Source organism: Sprattus sprattus (genome assembly GCF_963457725.1).
Source record: "Sprattus sprattus genome assembly, chromosome: 15".
Lineage (NCBI taxonomy): Eukaryota > Metazoa > Chordata > Actinopteri > Clupeiformes > Clupeidae > Sprattus > Sprattus sprattus.
In genome coordinates, this window is record NC_137913.1 from 23,009,395 (window position 1) to 23,028,140 (window position 18,746).

The 18,746-nt window shown below is 44.1% G+C and overlaps 1 protein-coding gene across 1 annotated transcript in view; it reads right to left on the reverse strand.

Annotated features, from left to right (window-relative positions):
* Nucleotides 1–1,209: 1,209 nt before the first annotated feature.
* The window catches only part of rasgrf2b (Ras protein-specific guanine nucleotide-releasing factor 2b), a gene marked incomplete at both ends in the record, with an annotated part of 52,129 nt that continues 34,592 nt past the window's right edge, over nucleotides 1,210–18,746 (reverse strand). The window contains 14 exons of the mRNA XM_080853032.1: nucleotides 1,210–1,302; nucleotides 1,639–1,707; nucleotides 1,883–2,000; nucleotides 2,127–2,206; nucleotides 2,414–2,611; nucleotides 2,812–2,896; nucleotides 3,215–3,318; nucleotides 5,142–5,202; nucleotides 5,673–5,785; nucleotides 11,855–11,961; nucleotides 12,180–12,269; nucleotides 13,697–13,822; nucleotides 15,968–16,440; nucleotides 18,452–18,700. Coding sequence (XP_080709158.1) covers nucleotides 1,210–1,302; nucleotides 1,639–1,707; nucleotides 1,883–2,000; nucleotides 2,127–2,206; nucleotides 2,414–2,611; nucleotides 2,812–2,896; nucleotides 3,215–3,318; nucleotides 5,142–5,202; nucleotides 5,673–5,785; nucleotides 11,855–11,961; nucleotides 12,180–12,269; nucleotides 13,697–13,822; nucleotides 15,968–16,440; nucleotides 18,452–18,700 — 1,966 coding nt within the window. The remainder of the gene's footprint in view (nucleotides 1,303–1,638; nucleotides 1,708–1,882; nucleotides 2,001–2,126; nucleotides 2,207–2,413; nucleotides 2,612–2,811; nucleotides 2,897–3,214; nucleotides 3,319–5,141; nucleotides 5,203–5,672; nucleotides 5,786–11,854; nucleotides 11,962–12,179; nucleotides 12,270–13,696; nucleotides 13,823–15,967; nucleotides 16,441–18,451; nucleotides 18,701–18,746) is intronic.

The window sequence follows — 18,746 nt, forward strand, 5'->3', positions numbered from 1 at the left end:
AAAGGCCATTTGAAGCCCCTAGTGAACCCATGCAACTTTCCTCGGTGTCTCACAGCAGCTTTTTGAGAGACACATGAAAAGAGCCTCACCTCAAACAGCAACCCGTGACCCCCCCGGGGGTAGACAGGAATGATCCTCGATCGATATCAGACGAAAGGCCATGTCATTAGCGCATCAGTCTATACACACGGCACCTGCGTTACATTCACTGTATCGCCATGACTACTGTTATTCACAATCCACACAGATCCACAGCTGTGGTAATAGAATATTGACGTTAGATTTTGTTTGCTGTTTGTGAAGGGGATGGTTGATGATGTTTACTTTAGATAATACCAAAATAGAGATAATGTGTGGTGGCTGTGGGGGTTTGTTTTATTGTCATTCAGACTTGTTAATAGTGCTGAAAAAGAGGCAGGCATAATTTGATTAGGCATAAGACAAGGCACCATATAAAGGTTTGTTTTTTTACAATTTATGGTAAGCTCTCATGGGGGAAATCAAACTGCATTAAGCTTCACCTAGCAAAATTAATTTGACTTAAAACAACAAACTGGAAAATTTCAATGTTTTCAATGTGAACTTGAATCATTGCCTGGGACTGAAGGTGATAGATCTAAATGGAAAGGGTTACTCACATCCACATGGTCTAGCTCATGCAAAGTCAAATTCAGCAGTCAACTTCAACAACCCATGAAAGCAGAGATCTTGGAACTACTACCACTACCGTTGGAAATGGCACAACAAATAGACATACAAAAGTTGGCATACAAACTGAAAGGACCATTTTGGATTACGTCTGTACATGCTACATTTCTTTCTCCTTTCTTTTTGTTTTTCTTAATCTGTTTTTTCCCCCCTTATCAGACAAGCAGTTATGGTAATGACGTTTGAAATGCATTTCCTGCTCTCTGATAAGACACATACTCTGGTGTCTCTTCCATCCTCTCCTTCCTTATGGCCACTTCCACTGGAATGCTCTGCAAGCGTTAGCACTTATAGACGCCCCTCATACATACAATAGGCCTCTACCCTTCCTCTAGACAATCTTCTTTTTCTCTCCTTATCTCCCTTTCCTCACTTTGCCCAGACCAGCTGACAGTCGTCCATCTCCTTCCAGTATTCTCCACCCTCTGAGAGACCTCCAGGCCGTCTCCCTGCCATCCTTGACGATCCTGTCAGGAGCAGCTCGACACAAGTTGCCAGGGCTCAAGCAGGGAGCCGGGGTTCAATCTTGAGGGACAGGTCGTACAAAGTATCTTCATCCATGATGAGGGTTTTATCCAGAAGGTACTGAGTGACCTGAAGATAAAGGATGACACCACGTTAGTGTTATAAAGGCTCTGAAATGAGAGCACCAGCATGGATTTCATACCTATATGAAAATGCAAGGATCTGTCATGAAGTAATCAAGAGTGGGCTGAGATGTGAAACTTAAACATTATACATATTACCAGCACAATGTTGACATGTAATAGGAGCAGCCATATGCACCATGTAATCCTCTCCCCCTCGAAAATACCTGTACACTATCACCTATCTACAGTATATATAGTCACGGTGTAAACAACAGAGGACACATAACATAGTAAATCCAATCCAAAAGTGGACAAAGGAAAAACTGCCTCTGTAAGTTACCTTTGGTTGGTGATCTATCCTGTATGGTGTCTGCTGGAACTGGCGAATCTCTCGGATAATATGGGATATCTACAGGTGAGGCGGGAAACAGAGCAGTTAGACAATGAACATTAAGTCTTAGAACAATTCAAAAGTTAAAAAGCTGACATTTTTAAAACTACCCATCCCTGCCTCTTTTTCTTTTGTTGGATTCTGCAGTCTGCTCAGTGAATCACTATGGCACTGGATCCAGTGATGGACTCACCATTCTCATCTTTGAGAAGTTGACCAGTCCCTCCTCAGTGAAATTTGGAGTTCCTTCCTCAATGAAGGCCAGGTCTGTTAGGTACATTCCCAGATAGGGCACACAGGGTGGGTTACAGCTGGGGGACAGACCAACCACAAACATTAGAGGGATTCTTCAAATTATATTGAATGTCGTTTTTAAAAAACAGATCAAAATGTATATGTAATTTGAACTATAAAATAGTATTTTTTTTCTGTCTTACTTTTTTAAAGTCTCCCTCAGGTTCTTGAATCTCCCCTCTGAAGACACTGTCTTCTGGAGCTTGTCCATCAATGCTCGAGTCTGTCCACAGAAAAATAGTGAATAGGGAATACGCAAAACAGTATAAATAAAACAGCGAATCCACAACTTGCATAGTGTCGAAAAAAACGACAAAGCATAGCACAATGGTGGGTTCAAAAGCCCAAACTGATGTGTTAATGCAACCTTAATTAACAGATGTCCCTAAATAGCTAAACGAAGAGATGTGTGAAAGCCAACGGTCCTGACCGGCTTGCTGATTTTGGCCCAAGTCTTCTTAAGCCTGTAGATGGCGCTGCGGTTCAGCGCGGAGGTGATCTCCAGCATGCCGTTGTAGTTGTTGAGGCAGCGGCAGATGTCGGCCACGGCCACCCACTTCTCTATGGAGCTGGCCCTGGAGCCCACGTCAGTGTGGGTCATGATCTGGGATGCCACCAGGTTGCTCATCTGCAACATCAATCAAGAGCAGGGGGTGGGGTGGAGGTGGGTGTGTGGAAAGGGAGAGAGAAAGGGGAAAGGAGAGAGATAGAGAATGTGAGTGTCAAAAAGAAAGGTCAAGACTGAATGAAGGAGCTGAGGTTCAGGTCCAGCAGTTCTGTGCGAGGTTAATGATGTGGTTTGACTGGTAAGGAACTACAGTCACGTACATCATTAAAATGCTGGCTCGTCTTCATGATGTAGGGGGTGCGTTCCGTCTTGTCTGTCTTCATCCACCCCTGGCCGAGGAACTCCCTGAGACAAGAGACACAGGACACAGTGAGTGTGACAGTGTGAGGTGTCCCTTTCCCTGTGGGCTGCTTGCCAGCTTTGGCGTGATCGCCGGTAGCACCATGCTACAGAGGTGGATCTAATTGTCAAAAAGGTTGATGGTCGACACAGCACGCACTGTCTGAGAAACATGGCAGCTTTCCAATTACTACAAGGCATTCATTAACCATGACATCACATCAAATGCATCTCATGTCTATTTTAAAATAAATAGGAGGTAAAGAGAAGAAGGATAAACATGCCCTTGGAGGTCTAGGTGTCACGGCTGGGGCTGATACATACTCATAAGGAATGCTCCTGAAGACAATGTGGTCCAGGAGTGTGACCTGTTCGGCCAGCTCCATTGCCGACAGGGACTCAAAGCACTCTGTCCGAGGGCATTCAGCCTGTGAGAGAGAGAGAGAGAGAAGGACACAGCACAAGCAGAACACACACACACACACACACACACACAGGCAAACATGTGCACATGTATTATGAGTTTACACACTGGGGAACATCCTAGAGTAATTTTTGTGTCCTCTCCTTTCCTTCTGCAGTACATACAAATGTGGCTGGACTGTTTGTAAAGTGTTATAAATGAATACCACTGTCAGGAAAAAACTACAAAAAAGTGGCAAAGCGTGACACTGTTATGGCAGATTTTTGCCACAGCACACAAACCAATTTGTCACATCCAAAACAAACAATCCTCACATATTAAAAAAAGTAATTACACTGAGCTAATTGGCAGTCAGGACCTCTCGGGTAGACTGTTGCTCGGAACATAGAATTTACAATTAACACTGAAGGTGAGGATTTACAATTAAAACCAACACATTGGGGCGGTGCATAGCATGAATGTCAAGCAGATGTTAGGAGATGAAGACAAGGCACACTGGGACCACAATTAGTCTTCTACTACAGTTTGACTCCCTAACAAGGTCAAACAGAGCAGAGTGTCTTATTTATTGGGAGAGACTGAACAGGAAAAATAACTGACAGGTGAAAGAGACAGCTTGATCAATTTTGGAGATGTTTTACATTTTTACTTGGGATGCATGTGAAAGTATGTGCATGAGTGTACCTGTGCTTTTGGGGGTGGGGTGGAAAACATCAATAAACTGGGGATCTAGATTAGAGGTAGAGTATGGATATTATGAGCACCCATCTAGCACGGCAAACAGTAAGGTTCTGTTCTGGACTGCAGTTCTGGAGTTCCGACTATTTCTATCCTTCAGGCCACTTATGCCACTGGATACTGTGTTAACACTCCAAATGGAATGGACCAAATGGTATGGGTGGTAGGGGGAGGTGGTAATGTATCTCTATCTTTGATAACAAACAGAAACCCTTGTTCCTCAGTCATCTCTATGGTCACGGCTTCTTCCTCTTTGTTTCTTCTTGCCTTCTCCTCCACTGCAGTTGTTCATGCTGAGAGCGGGATCACTTCAACATCTGACAGTATAATTACCCTTCCACCCTTCCTCTGCATCCCCACCTGCCTCCCACTCAATGCCATCATCTCCTGTTTGAACATGTAATTCAGAGCCAGCCAACCGGTTTCCTGTGGATTTCTGATACAATAATGCCCCTAATTAAGAGGGCTCTAATTCCTATGGACTTTTAAACGGCCTTGACAACAAACAATAGAACATAGTCTCCACTTTTTTTTACTTGAAGCTACTGTGACCCAATTTTAAATAGTTAAATTAATAGATTATCTACCTGATAATATAGAACTAATCATTTTAGAATCTGTTGCATTGCCGGTTTAGGGAATGTGCGAGTGAGAGTAAGAACAAAATAATATGATTGGCCTCCAAAGTTTCTTAACTTTCCACTCATAACGTACTTTAAAATTTTCAGGGCACTGCTACCGTCTCTATCTACTGTCATTTTTGAGACAGTAGACAGAAAAAACACCAATCCTTGTCAAACAATGTCTCTGAGAAAACCTTCCCCTGGCATCGACTCATTCTCACGCAGCTGACGGCTGCCAGGATGAGTGGAGTAAAAAATAGAGTAAGAAGAAAATTCTAGAATGAAAGAAAAAAATAAGACTGGGGGAGGGGGACGGACTGCAGCAAGCTAAAGGGTAGCCTTGGCGAGGATAAAGACCAGGAAGTGATTAATGGGCGGCGCAGGAAAAATAAACGCTTAAATGTCTAATTTAACACAGAGACTGGAGTGGCACGCAGAGGAAGAGAGCCTGCCTCCATATGCTCACCATTTGCAGAATGTCCTCGATCTTCAGCTGTGCGTCGTCCTGATCGTCTTGAGAAAGGGCACTGCAGGAGAAAGAGAGAGAGAGAGAGAGAGTGTGAGAGAGAGAGAAAGAGAGAGAGGGAAGGAGAGAGAGAGAAAGAGAGAGACAGAGAGAGAGAAAGAGAGAGAGAAAAAGAGAGTGAGGGAGAGGGGGAGAGAGAGGCACAGCGTTGTCATACCAACGAAAGCTGCTTTCCGACACAATATGTTTCCGCCCTGTGCTGCTCCTGGTCTATAGGCCGCCGTGGTAGAGCTGGGATTGTGCCAGAAGAGGAGCATCACACAGGCTCAACTGACAGATCTATCTGAATACACCAATTTACACTCCATTGTGTGCTTATCTCCAACCGTGCAGCCTGATTGGCACCAAAGAGGTGACGTTTGCTAGGCTTTCATGCTTTAAGGGATAAGGGCTGGTGGAGGGACTTGATGTGTAATGTTGCAGAGCACCAAGGCAAACAGAAAGGTCATGGTCGCCCCCGTCGTGGCCTACCTTAGAATGTTTGCGGTGGCTTTCCTCTCTTGAGGGAGCAGGTCAGGGTCTTTGAGCACCTCCTCTAGCAGGCAGATGACACACGCCTTCAGCTCACTGTTCATCTCAAAGTCCTGCAGGGGGGGCATGAAAGACAAGAGATGTGAGAAGACAAGCAGTATGGATGGACGTGTCCCTTCCTCCAAATTACCTGCTAGAGAACACTCTGCCACCCCGAGATGTCACCTCAGCACCGTGAAGCATTCATCGCTACTAAACAAGGTGTCCTCCTCTCTGGACATCTATCACAGTTAGAGGGCTCGGGACATCAAAGTAATGGGAAATAAGCTTGTCTCGCGCACATTGAAACAAAGAGTGTCAACTTGCTGCTCTCATCACAAAATATTCCTCGGTAACGCTTCTATGGAAGTGCTGGATGACTAATCAAGGATGGCGCCAAGGCAGAGGAGGCCCATCCATTTCTTTAACCGGCTTTAAAGGAATCTTTTCCCTCCCTCAGCCTTTCAGCCAGCTGGTCATGCTTAACACACCTTCTTTGATGAAGTCCGCATATGATGAAGCTACCTTTTCAAGCCCAGCTCAGCTTTCATCATCCCCTGCTCTTTTCAATTTAAAACAAAAAAACTTTTTGCCTCCTATATTGACATAACTAGCATTTTTGATGAAAAAAAAGTAAGGACTAAGAGGAATATTTAAAAAGGTTTTAATTTGTCACTTTCTTTTCCTGGGTGCATTCATAAATGAATGGATCCATCAGAGGGGTTCACAGACTGGGTGTTTTTACACACATTTCATTTGGACTGTATTGAAACCTGAGATGACAGCCGGAATTATTCATATTTCTGGGCGACTGAAATGCACCTGTAATTACTGCCTCCCATCAGGCAGCCGGGACTAAAAGCCTCGGAGTTGAAGTGATGGCTTCAAAGAAGACGGGGCATTTGCATGGCGCGTTTTTAAATATGTGGCATTCAAATGGCCTAGCTGGTGAAAACGTCTGAGTCTAGAGGGAGTGGAAACACAACAGAGACCAAAAAATACCCTCAAATGAATCTACAAAGAAAATAAGCTGAAAGGTGCTCTACAGTAATTTTTTCCTAGATTCAGGTGTGGTGTGATCTGTTGATATGTTTTCACTGTAGTGATACAAAAGACCCAATTCAAGTCCATCTCACACATTTGCAACAGAGTTTTACGCAGTGTCGTCATGTCATCATGGACTCAAGTCATTTTTCCAACTTTTCATTTTGAGAGCAGGCCGATTATCACCACGCATTTGGACTCTAATGGAGATTGGTACTATCAGGCATCTCGGAGCCAGCACAACAATCAACTCTGTGTGCCTTGTCACTTTAGCCTACTGCATGAAGGCACCCGTGATAAGCCGCTGTCATAAGTAAAGCAAATGGACTGAGCCAAAGTCATGTTCACTAATGTATGGGATGTCAGGGTGTGCTGTGGCAGATTGGCCTCCCTGTAGATGCATGGGCCTTGTGTTGGACAGGGAGAGAGACAGAGGGAAAGATGAGCTGGCGTAGCATCTCTCTGATGGTAATTAATTACCCAGTGAAGTCTGCTCCTCATGCAGCATGCCCTTCTATTTACTACCCCCCCGCCCCCCTTCCCCTCCCGAAGATCATGGCAGCAGTGCTGTAGAATCTGAACTAAGGTCATTCAATTATCCACACTAACACACAACGATCTGTTACGGACCTTGCTGACTGGTTTCTCTGCTGCCATAGCTATTTTCCCTGTGGAGACAACATATGGATTCTTTTTTAAACTTGTATTCATTTTGGCAGACGTTCTTACACATTGTTTTTTTTAGTTTATTTTTTTTTCTTGGCTGACATTTTCCCCCAAACCGACGCATGTGGAGCAGAGTGCAACACACGCTAACACCTAATCAAAGGAACAAACTGCGCTGAAAAGTGGCGCAAGACCATGTTTCTATTTTGGACACGTATAAAAGCCAAACAGCTCATCAAGGAGAAGCACAATTCTGTGTACTAGGAGTCTATGGTGATGGTCATACAACATGCACACACACACAACTGTATACATCACTGAGGTCTGGTGTTCTTAGCTTCACCCCCTTATTCCTTCCAGGATAACAGAGGGAGCAGTGCCAAGCGGTTGCCACTGACACGAGCCAGTGTTCGCCAGAGAATCTGAGCACACCAGTGCATTCAGCCCCTAGGATTAAACTTACAGAAGCCCACGCCTCTCCATTTCACCCCTGTCCACGGGCCGAACCGCTAGGCCTTTGTCTACGGTCCACCAACCTTTTAAAACATTTCTATCAACCTCATCCGCCCCCTCACAACTCACCTGTGACGTCTGAGAGGTCTGTTTTAACAAGCTCTTTCAGTGCCAGTTTGAGAGCCTAGGTCTCGTCTGACAAAAGACTGAACAGATCAATGCAATTAGGCCATTAGTGCTTTTAAACTGTCCAAAAAACTTTAAAGCAACACAATGCAGCAATTTGCTACTTTTTGAGGGATGTTTTCATAGGCAACTAGTTTTGGTTTCATCTTAAAATTCACTTTGATGGTATATGGTCATTTGAATGATAGATAAACACACCTATTGTTCCTACTAGCCTTCCAGGATATGCACTATGTAGTTCCTTGGTCTGGGGAGGCAAATCATGCAGAAAAAAAAAGAAAACATTCGCACCACAACTTTACAAACTCTATTGCCAAAAGACACCAGTAAGCATGTTTGCAAGCTTTTATCAGTGCGAACTGGACTGATGGTGGTGTTTGCAAGGTTTGGCATGTCTTTTAGGTAGTTATCTCACCTTAGTGCAGGATTAATTGGAGGATGGAGAACATACTGATTGCTTCAAACAGCAAAAGAGTTTGTGTGTGTGTGCACGTGTGTTTGAGTGCACGTGTGTGTCTTGTACTTGTGTGTGTGCTTGTGCTTGTGTGTATGTATTGTTTCCATGTTTTTACATACATATTTATATATATATTTATATATCTTAACTATCTGTCCGTATGTGATGTCATCACTCATTAGTGTGTGTGTGTGTACGTGTGTGCGTGTGTGTGTGTGTGTTTATGAAGGCTAATTGACGACCATGGGCTCATTTGGCTGAAGCGGGAACAGTGAAGCTTAACCAACTGTAAGTGCGGCTAAGGGCAGTGCTGTCAGAGGTAGGCATCGCAGCAGCAGTGCTCGCTGACAGCTCTATGAGAGAGCAACTCCCTAATGAGAGCACAGATCAATGAGGTGGACACTAGTGGACAGCAGTGGGTACTTAGGGCTCGCTCACCTCACAGGCCAGGATCAACAGCAGGCAAAATCACAGCAGTACTGCTAAAGACCCTCTAAACTAAAGGTAACACTGACACACTTCCTGATTTATTGTACAGCTGTGGTAATGACTGTCTGGTGTGGTAAGTAGTGTTCAAAGGCAGGCCTGTTACTGAACATTTTCCATTTTGGTGACTTTGTGGTGAACAGTCTAGTAGAGACATTTGGTGCTATTTCACCTTGTGTGTGGGCTCTGGCATCAAGGAGATTGTATCAGATTGACAGCGAGGAAGCAGGGCATCTCGCTGGAATAAACAGAACCATACTCAGTCTTATTCTCTATAACTTTCTTTTGTCTCGGTTCTGATTCGGTGTTGTGTGGGAATCGTCTGTTTTAACGACAAAATAGATTTTCCAGAGAACGTGATTTCCTAAAAAAGTTGCCAGTCCATATATACATCATTCTCTCCTTACTCAGTGAGTATTTTATGATTTAATTTTAATGTTTATTAATGTACACTGTCCCTCTTCAACAAATAAACAAACTGAAACTGAAGTTTGACTGGCGCTAGTATTTTGGTGCTTGACATCAGATAAGGAGATACAGAGTGACTTGGAGTGCACTGGCTGTGTAATTATGTTGAACAGACTATGGTGCAATGGAGAAGCTGAACTAATGGTACTGATGTGTGTAACAATTTCTGTGCTGTGCTGTGCTTGTCATTAGATGAGGTGCCAAATCCACCCTACAAATGGGTTTCCGGTATCACAGGCAAATTTCTTATGGTTGTATTCAATGCAGTCATTTTTAATTTCACTTGGTCACTTCAAATCAAAGTATTTGGATTTGCTGCCATAGCAGTCAATTTTGTAAGAGCCACACAGAGTTCACGGGTCATGGTTGAAACGTGTTAGTGTGTTTGTGTTGCTAATTGGCTACACTCTAGTTATGACCTCCAAATACGTAGTAAATACGTAGTAAGGACATGGAAAATGTGGAATTTTCGGCTCCTTCGACTTGTAAAACTGCAGAACCCGTGAGTCTACGCTTGGACCAATAAAGAGAGTTTTCAGCCAGCACACACTGACTGCTACAAGAACAAATGTGAAACTCTGCTGAGCTGTTAGAGAAAAATAAAAGAAAGGTGAGGGGTTGAGGCGGCCAACAGAAACCACCTGCTGGCTAGATTACCATCCCTTACTGATTACAGTAAACTAAAGAGTTTTAAATTCAGAATCCCACTTACAGCAATCTCCAGTTCCCTACTGTCAGATACTACGTCTCCTAGGCTCAGGTCAAGTATTTTGCCAGTGGCAGTTTTATCCAAAGTGATTTACATAAGATGAGAAATAATACCAGCACAATATAACACTAATTTACTAACATTTCCGAGTGCAGCATAATCAGTGCCTTTGCAAAACCCGTACAGCCACAATGTGTTTCCGCATTTTGTGTAGTATTTATCAAACAAGAACCTAATCAGCGCCTTACTACGCCCTCTAGTGTTATTAGCGCTCTGCTAAAATAGGGAAGAAAGGGCCTGCGTGTTCCTGCCACCATGGTTGATGTGTTAGAATTAGAGTCGAGATTCTGGTTCGCAAACTTACACCCTGTCCACACTACGTTGTCAGGGGAAACTGAGGTTTACAAATACGCTGACGTTACCAGGGCACTGGGGTTAGATTGAAGTTGTTGGAGTTCATGGTAAACCAAGATGGACAACGATAGAGTGATGTTTTGTCCGTTTTGTGGCAAACATTTGAGCCAATTAACAAGATTTAGTTTTTGGTGTGGTCGGTCTTTGGAGTTTTTAAATGGCGTAGCTGACCAGACTGAAGGACCTGATGTGCTGCAGCAGTGCATACGATATTTTAATGAGGGACACTCGTACGCTGTAATCGTGGACATGATGTCATGTTTACACGGTGTGCACATCAGCTTGAGGTCTCTGAAAAGCAAACTGAATGATGCCGGGTTATATCGCAGAAAGGATTTCTCCGCTACAAACGTCATAATTAGGGCAATACGACTTCGTTAAAATATCTTATGCACTGTTAATTGGCTCAAATGTTTGCCACTTCTGTTATCACTTCCACGTCAATCACGGAGTTGGAAAATTCCCTTTCCATTTAATGTCATTTGTTAATGTGTTTCGCCACTTGTTAATGTGTTTCGGGACTTGTTAAAGTGTTTTGCGTCTTGTTAATTTGTTTTCTGAAATGAACATTTGTTTCGGGACCTGTTAATGTGTTGTGGTAATGTTATTTTGTTTTATGATATGTTAAAATGTTTTCCAAAATGTAAATTTATCTCAAGCTTTGTTAAAGTGTTTCAGATTTTGTAATGTTGGTTTGCACCTCTCTGCCACCGTAGAAAAGGCAAAGAAGACAGTTAAACCGATTTTGAAGTGGCGATTCTGGCTTAGTCCTGGCCGAACAGCTACCTGGTGGTAGATGGCACATAGTTTTCATTTAGCAGCTGATATGTCATGCTAAAACTCCTCTTGTTTCGTAACAAATGGAACAGACCTGGTTTAGACCTGCTTTTATGAGGCGGAGAATTCTCACGCAAATTAGAGACGCACTCTTAGCAAATCTGGCCCTCAGAGTCCATGCTACTATCAGAAAGGGATCTGTATATACCTAAAGTGAAAGTATGCAACACACCATGAAGCATTCTCTAAAATGAAATGACAGCAGACATAAGACAGCCAAAGAGTTCTAGGAGGAAATGTGGAGTTTCACCATGAAGGAGTGCTTTGGAGATTACCACCAAATCTGAACTTGACTGGCACGAGAAGTCATTTATACTTTCATACATTGTTGAGGTAAAGAACAAAATGAGCATAACAGATCCACGACAGCCCAACTCAAAAAAAGGAGAGAGAACCTCACGCCAGAGGCTTTTAAACACAAACCTGTGAATGCTTTGAGACCCAGTGACGAAGGACATTCAGAACTCGGTTGGTAGCTGCCCTCCTTATGATGAATTCCTTGTCGCACGTCCTCTCTGAATTGTTGAAAACTATAAGGCAAAGGGATAGAGGGATAGAACGATAGGGAGTTAGAGAGTAATACTTGGAATTAGACACAGAGGCAGTCAGAAAGTTGATGAAAGAGTGATGGATAATGGAAAAGTGAAAGAAAAAGGCAATGAGAGAAAAGAACGATGCAAAAGAAGAAAAGAAAGAGTGACGGATGAGAGACGGATGACACGGTACTTAAACCTACATCGGTCCGTACCTTGCGGACTGTTGTGGCCAGCAGCTGCCGTGGCGATGGCAAAAGCCGAGGCAGGGGACACAGAGCAGCGGGAGTTCTCCGTGGCTTGAACTGAGAAAGAACAAAAACACAAACAAACACGACAGAGATAACACTTATTCAGACCACCCTGTTTAAAACCACATTCTGCACAACAGGTGGGTAGACTGGTCAGACTAGGCCGTTGCCTGAAGCGGAGAGGAACACACTGTATATCATTGTATTACGTCATGAACACACAGACATATGGGGCGATGCAAAGGAAAATTGACCTCATGACTCAAAACCAGCCCTGGAGGCCTTGGGGATGACAAGCCTGACCTTATTCCACCAAAACCTCTTGGACGGCCGTGTGTTTAAAATACAATTAAAGAGCTCTGGTCTGTAATAACGGTAAAGAATCCATCTGCCCGTGAGTGCACGGCCTGGCGCTTAACACTGGGCAAAATGGAGATTCTGTGAAACCACTGCGGAGCAAACAGTCCAAATGGAACAGCGTCTGTTCCATGGTGTCTGTGGATAGAGCTGATCCGAACCAATTACCAGTGTGTGCTGGTTGGGAAATAAGACAAATATTATTTAACCTTGCTTCAACTTTCCTATATATAGATTCCCTTTAATGTCATCCAAACACATTATTTAACTGACTCTGCCCCAAGGAAAGTTGGACGGGACAACACTGGCACACAGTGCTGCCATTTATTGCCTAAAACCTAAGCCCGGCATTGGAATGAGTAAGTGTCCAGAGCACTGGATGCCTCTATCTGTGTCTGTGCCACGGAAACGGGGCTTGCCCTGTGTTGGTAGCATGCCACAGAACGAGATGGCAGGTCTGTGAGGTTGGTTGGAAGGCTAGCCTGTCACATTGGAATGTTTTGTTTTCGGTGCAGTCAAACAAAAAACATTCCACCATTTAGGCATAGGTGGCTGTTTTAAAGAAAGCAATATAAGGAAGTGACAGCACAGATGTCCCCTGAAAAAATAGTATTCAGAGTGGTGAGAGCCTGAGGCAGTGGCCATGATTAGCCTATCTAGGTTACAGCTGACTGGACTCAGTGCTAGGGGTCTGACTGGGGTGGCCATCACACAGCTGTCAGTGTTTTCACTGAAGATATGCTTTGCCCTCTCAGGGGTGACTGACCAGACATACACAGGCATGGACACATAAACATATACATATTTCTCTCTCTCTCTCTCTCTCTTAGACATTCACAGAAACATATATACCGATACACATACACATATACACCCTTCTTAACTGCTCCACTGAAGTGAATAGATTTTGTGACTTAGCTTAATCAATAAAATAAGATAATAACATAAATGTTCTGTTTAAGGATATATTTTATGATTTGTCTGAGCGTTATCACTGGCCAATTTGAATTTAGAATATTTTGTTTAATGAGCAAAACGATTGTGATTACCAGCTAATGAAAATCCTGACACACACACAAAGACACACATGCATACACACTAACAAACACACAGTCCAAACACACCTGCATTTCCTCGGAAGCGCAGATGACGTGGTGTAGAGGGGGACCGGCAGGGTGAGGTCTCCCCAGACTCACTGCCTTGAGGGCTCTCCGGGATGAACTTGTCCACTGATGCTGACTCCAGAACAGCTGAAAGTCAGAGCATTCCACAGGTTAGGCTAGCTGATTCACTTACCCCCCTAAACCTAGATATATGTGGCATCTTAAAATTGAAATCCTTAATAAAAATGAAATATGGTTTGATACATTTAGGGCACATAAAAAAGAACAATGTGTGACCCCTGGCTTTATATCAAGTCTATTTGGTTAAACCACTTCAGAACAACTTCAAATAAAAACTTTTAAAGAAAATCAATTTCAAGTTGGTTCTCATTAGGAACCACATGGAGCTGAAAGAAAAGCTACTTCTTATTCTTGGAAGTACCGTGTGCTATTCAGAACTCTTTCTCTAGCAGAGGCATTAGGTTTAGACTGGCATCCAGACAGGTTTAACTACCGAGAGGACATTTCTGAGTAGAGAAAAGGAGGGATTTTCTGTACTCAACCAGGAATGACAACAAACAAAAGCACACCTAAACAAGCTAATTTACTGAACGCATTGGAAGTCATCAAAGGCTCAAGTATAACCTTGGCGTTCTGACAAATGCTGATCTTCCACGATTACTCAAATAAATAAACAAGGATTTCACAGACCCGCCTTAAGGTTACTCTAATGGCAGTCACCGTACAAGCCAAAACATTTGTAACTGTCTGGACAGAATGTTCTCTAATGTTTTTTAAAGGGACGCTTCTCTAAGGCCACTTGCTGATCACAGAGCGAAATCCCTCCGGGCTCCACGGGTAAGTCTAATTGGCCCTGGCGCTGGGACAGCAGCCCTGTAGGATGCCAGCTCAGGTGGTGCACTGTGAACATCAGCAGTAGTGTCAACAGAAGGCTTCACCTCACATGCCTCAGGCCAAACCAATCATCAGAGGGTTGTTGTTATGATTATTACTATTATAACTTTGGGCAATAGCCTGTAACACAGTGCTATTAAATGGCATTTTCATTGGTTGTAATCTTGGGAGAACAGCTTCAAGTGAAATGGCTACAACACAATATAATCTTGAAATAGGGTCCCCACCCATTTTCATTGACAACATTTCAAAACTTTTCCATGACTTTTCAATGACCTTTAATGCCATATCCATTCCAGGTACAGAAGAACGGTGTACTTTAATCCATTGGGCCTAATTATGGAATGAAAATTAAAACACAGCCTTTTCCATTCCTTTTCTGAAAGCTTAGTTATGATATGCCATTTCAAACGGAAACTATATTACACATCAAACCCATGGAGGATTACAATTACATAATTCATTTCAGTACACCTCGACACTAACACATTTCATTACTCTTTTGAAACTTTCAATGAATTCACTGAATTTCATGACTTTTTGCAGACCTGGAAAAGGGGATTTTAGAATTCCATGACTTTTCCAGGATTTCCATGACTGTGTGAACTCTGTTGAAACCTTTACTGACCTGTGTGTGATTCTGGCTATGTTGGCTATGTGACCAAATGCTATGCTGCTTTTTAAAGCAGTCTTAATAATAAGATCAGAGAAAGTCTTGGACAAGAGCTGACTATAGTGAGCAACACAAAAGGCCTCGAGTCCAACGCATGTAGCTAATCTGGTGGATAACTTCACAAGTCTTCTGCTTTCCATTAGAGTTGAAGTGAACAATACGGCATGTTATTTCTGCTTGGGAGTCATAAAAGCTGGTGGAATGCTACTCAGAAGCATATTAAAGGGAATAATGTGCTGCACGTTTGCAAAACAGTCTGAGCACGTTGGCATAAATGCGTCGTGATTACAATGAAGCTATTCAACAACACCAATAAATTCTTCCTCCTGAGAGGGGCTCTACCCGTCTCCCTGTTTTCACGTTTTAGTTTTTCTTTTGAGTTCTCTCCCACCACAAACTGAAGCATTTGTTTCTTGTATGCAATGTATTGAATGCGACTTTTGCCTCCATCACTGTGGGGTATGTGACCAGGGGACAACCTCTGGCCACTGAATACGACACAAGATTAAATCTGAGGTCTCTCCCTCTACCTCTCTCTGTCTCTCAGGCCCTGTTTGCCAACCCCCATGAGAGCCAGTTGACCCCATGCACATAACTGATGCCTGAACACAAATCAAGTTGAACTCTCCTCTCCCCTCTTTCCCTGCCTCCCACATTCCTTTCTCTTCTCCCTCCCTCTATCGATCCCCCCTCTCTCTCCTTACCCCTGCGGATGCTGCGTCGGAGCTTCCCGCAGAAGGCATCAATGCGCGGCAGCTCGGGGTTCTCCTCGGTGGCGGTGGGGCTCTGCTCCGGGGAGGGCGAGGGCAAAGTGGAGGGGGCCGAGCCTAGTTCCAGCGTGGGCATGGTGCCTGCGGGGGGCGTCACAGCGGGCAGGGGGGATGTGGTGGGGGTCCCCGGGCTGGGGCAAGTGGCTGACGTGGGGCTGCTGGTGGCTGAGAAGCTGGTGGTGGAGGCAGTAGGGGAGGAGAGGTCCAGTCCCCTCGAGTAGGAGGAGGTGGAGCACAGTGGGGAGTTAAGGGAGAGCTTGCGGATACGCACCGGCGAGGAGGTGCGGGAGGGCATGGTGAGTGGCGGTGGACCAGAGAACTTGCGGCACAGGCGGGGCGACTTGTCATTGTTGTGCTCTCCTCCACCGCGGTTGTTCTGGTTGGTGGCGAAGAACAGCTCCAGCGACCTGAGTTAAGGGAGCAGTGTATGCAGAGAGGCCGTACATAACACAGGGAACAAGAGGCAGAGTACACCACCTACATTCACTGCAGAGACACAGGCACAGCTTGTATGCAAACTGGGTTTGGAGATACAATATTAAGTGTAAATACAAAGACTGTGGCAGTTTAGCTTTGGTCTTTGGAGATACTATCAAGCCAGTTGAGCTGGCAACATTCTACTATGTCACTGTGGTGACATTCTACTATGGGTTTGGATAAATGTGAAACTGGATGAAATCCAATTCAACTATCCTCATACTGGGAGGACATACTGAGTGGCACATCTCTACATGACACATGATGTTGTGATGAATGCAACAGCAACATAAAACGTATAATCTGAATGTGATACTACAACACATTTAAAAATGGAGGCATGAGTGAAGTATTGCTGATATGCTGACAGAATGAAAAAAGAAGACAAGACATTAGATAGATAGATAAATAGATAGATAGATATATACATAGATAGATATTTAGATAGATAAATAGATACATAGTTAAATAGATAGATAGAGCTAAAGGGAGAGAGAGTGAGTGAGCAATGACTTGAGTTTGCTGTGTTGAGTGAATGACTGAGTGAGTGAGTGAGTCAAAGACTGAGAGAGCATAAGTGTGTGTGTGAGAAGTGAATAGTGACTGGGTGAGTGAGTGAGCGAGTGAAAATAAGAGAGATATAGATGTGCTGTGTTACTTTGACTGATCCAGGGCTATCTTCCTGATCTTCAGGCTGTAGTCTGGACAGATGGATGTGATGGACAAGCGGTCGAATGCGTGATACTGGATCCTGCGCGGGGAGGTGGGAGGGGAGACACATGAGTGACTGCACGGCACACACCACGTTGGGCAGCTGGGGACGGCAACTGTCAAGACCACTTACCCATCTCAGACATGGACAACTGCACAATGATATGGAAAACAAGCCTATAACTTATGTCAAGTCTACTGTGGCTTCATCTTCTTAAAGTGGCAGGAGTCCATTAAAATGGACGCCTGCTGTTTTGCATACACAAGTAACATGATGAACGACTTCCAAAAAGCAATGACAGGGAGGACAAGCGATGGACTAAACTGTTGTGAGTATGGACCTGTTCCTGAAACTGCATAAACTTGTGTACCATACATGTGGTGTGGAAGGAAAGTGCAGTGTAAGAGTTTCTGAATTGTCCACACTCCTGAAGCACATTCTGAGCCTAGTAACGTTGGGCCAAACTAATAAGACTTTTTGCAAAACACCTGTTTTGGGACAAGAAAAAAGTTTCCAGTTGAAAAGGTCATTATGTCTGAACAGGAAAATATGCAAGAGCAGACTTTTCCCTGAGACACACACACTTTTTTCTAACTCTCACTTTTACTCTCTCTCTTTCCCTCCATCTCTCTTTTTCTCACTCTCTCTCTCTCTCTCGCTGTCTCTCTCCCTCTCTCTCTCTCACACACACACACACACTCTCTCTCTCTCTCTCTCTCTCACACACACACACACACACACACACACACACACACACACACACACACACACACACACACACACACACACACACACACACACACACACACACACACACACACACACACACTTACAAAGATTAGTACCCAGACACAATCCAAATGCAACTATGACATGATCGAGTCTCAAAAATAGAAGAACTGGTTTAAGTATACCACAACCACAGATGTTTTCCTCAAATCTTCATAGTCCAAGTCATCATTAAATCCGCACTCTTTCTTTATGATTTTGATAATAGGACTATAAACATCCTAACTGTGCCTGAAGAAATCCAGATCCTTCACATTTACGCTATAAAGATAAATTCCCTATATTAAACCTTGATGGCAAACCTGTAATGCAAGGCTTTATGAAAACTCACAAAATAGTAAGTAACTGAAATCCCTAAACTGCCCCAAGTCCCTCACACAGTCACCCCTCCTCCTCCTCCATCTCTCCATCCCTCCCTCTGTCCACACCTCCCCCATTACCTGACAGGGATGGAGGTGAAGGGCTTCTTGTAGATGTCCGCCAGTTTGTCTAAGACGAAGGCGGCGGTGGTGAAGATGCGGTAGGTGTGCAGGAAGGTGTTGAGGAAGTCGATGGAGAGGAAGCGCAGGTCGGTCAGCCTCTCCAGCAGACGCTCCACGCTGGCGTAGCGGATCTGGGGGACCTTGCAGGAGTTGAGCGTCTTGCTGAAGCAAATGTCAACATCATCTTTATGGAGACGTGCGTCTGATCTGATAAGAGGCACAACCAGGGCATTGGCTGGCAGCAGGGCACTTT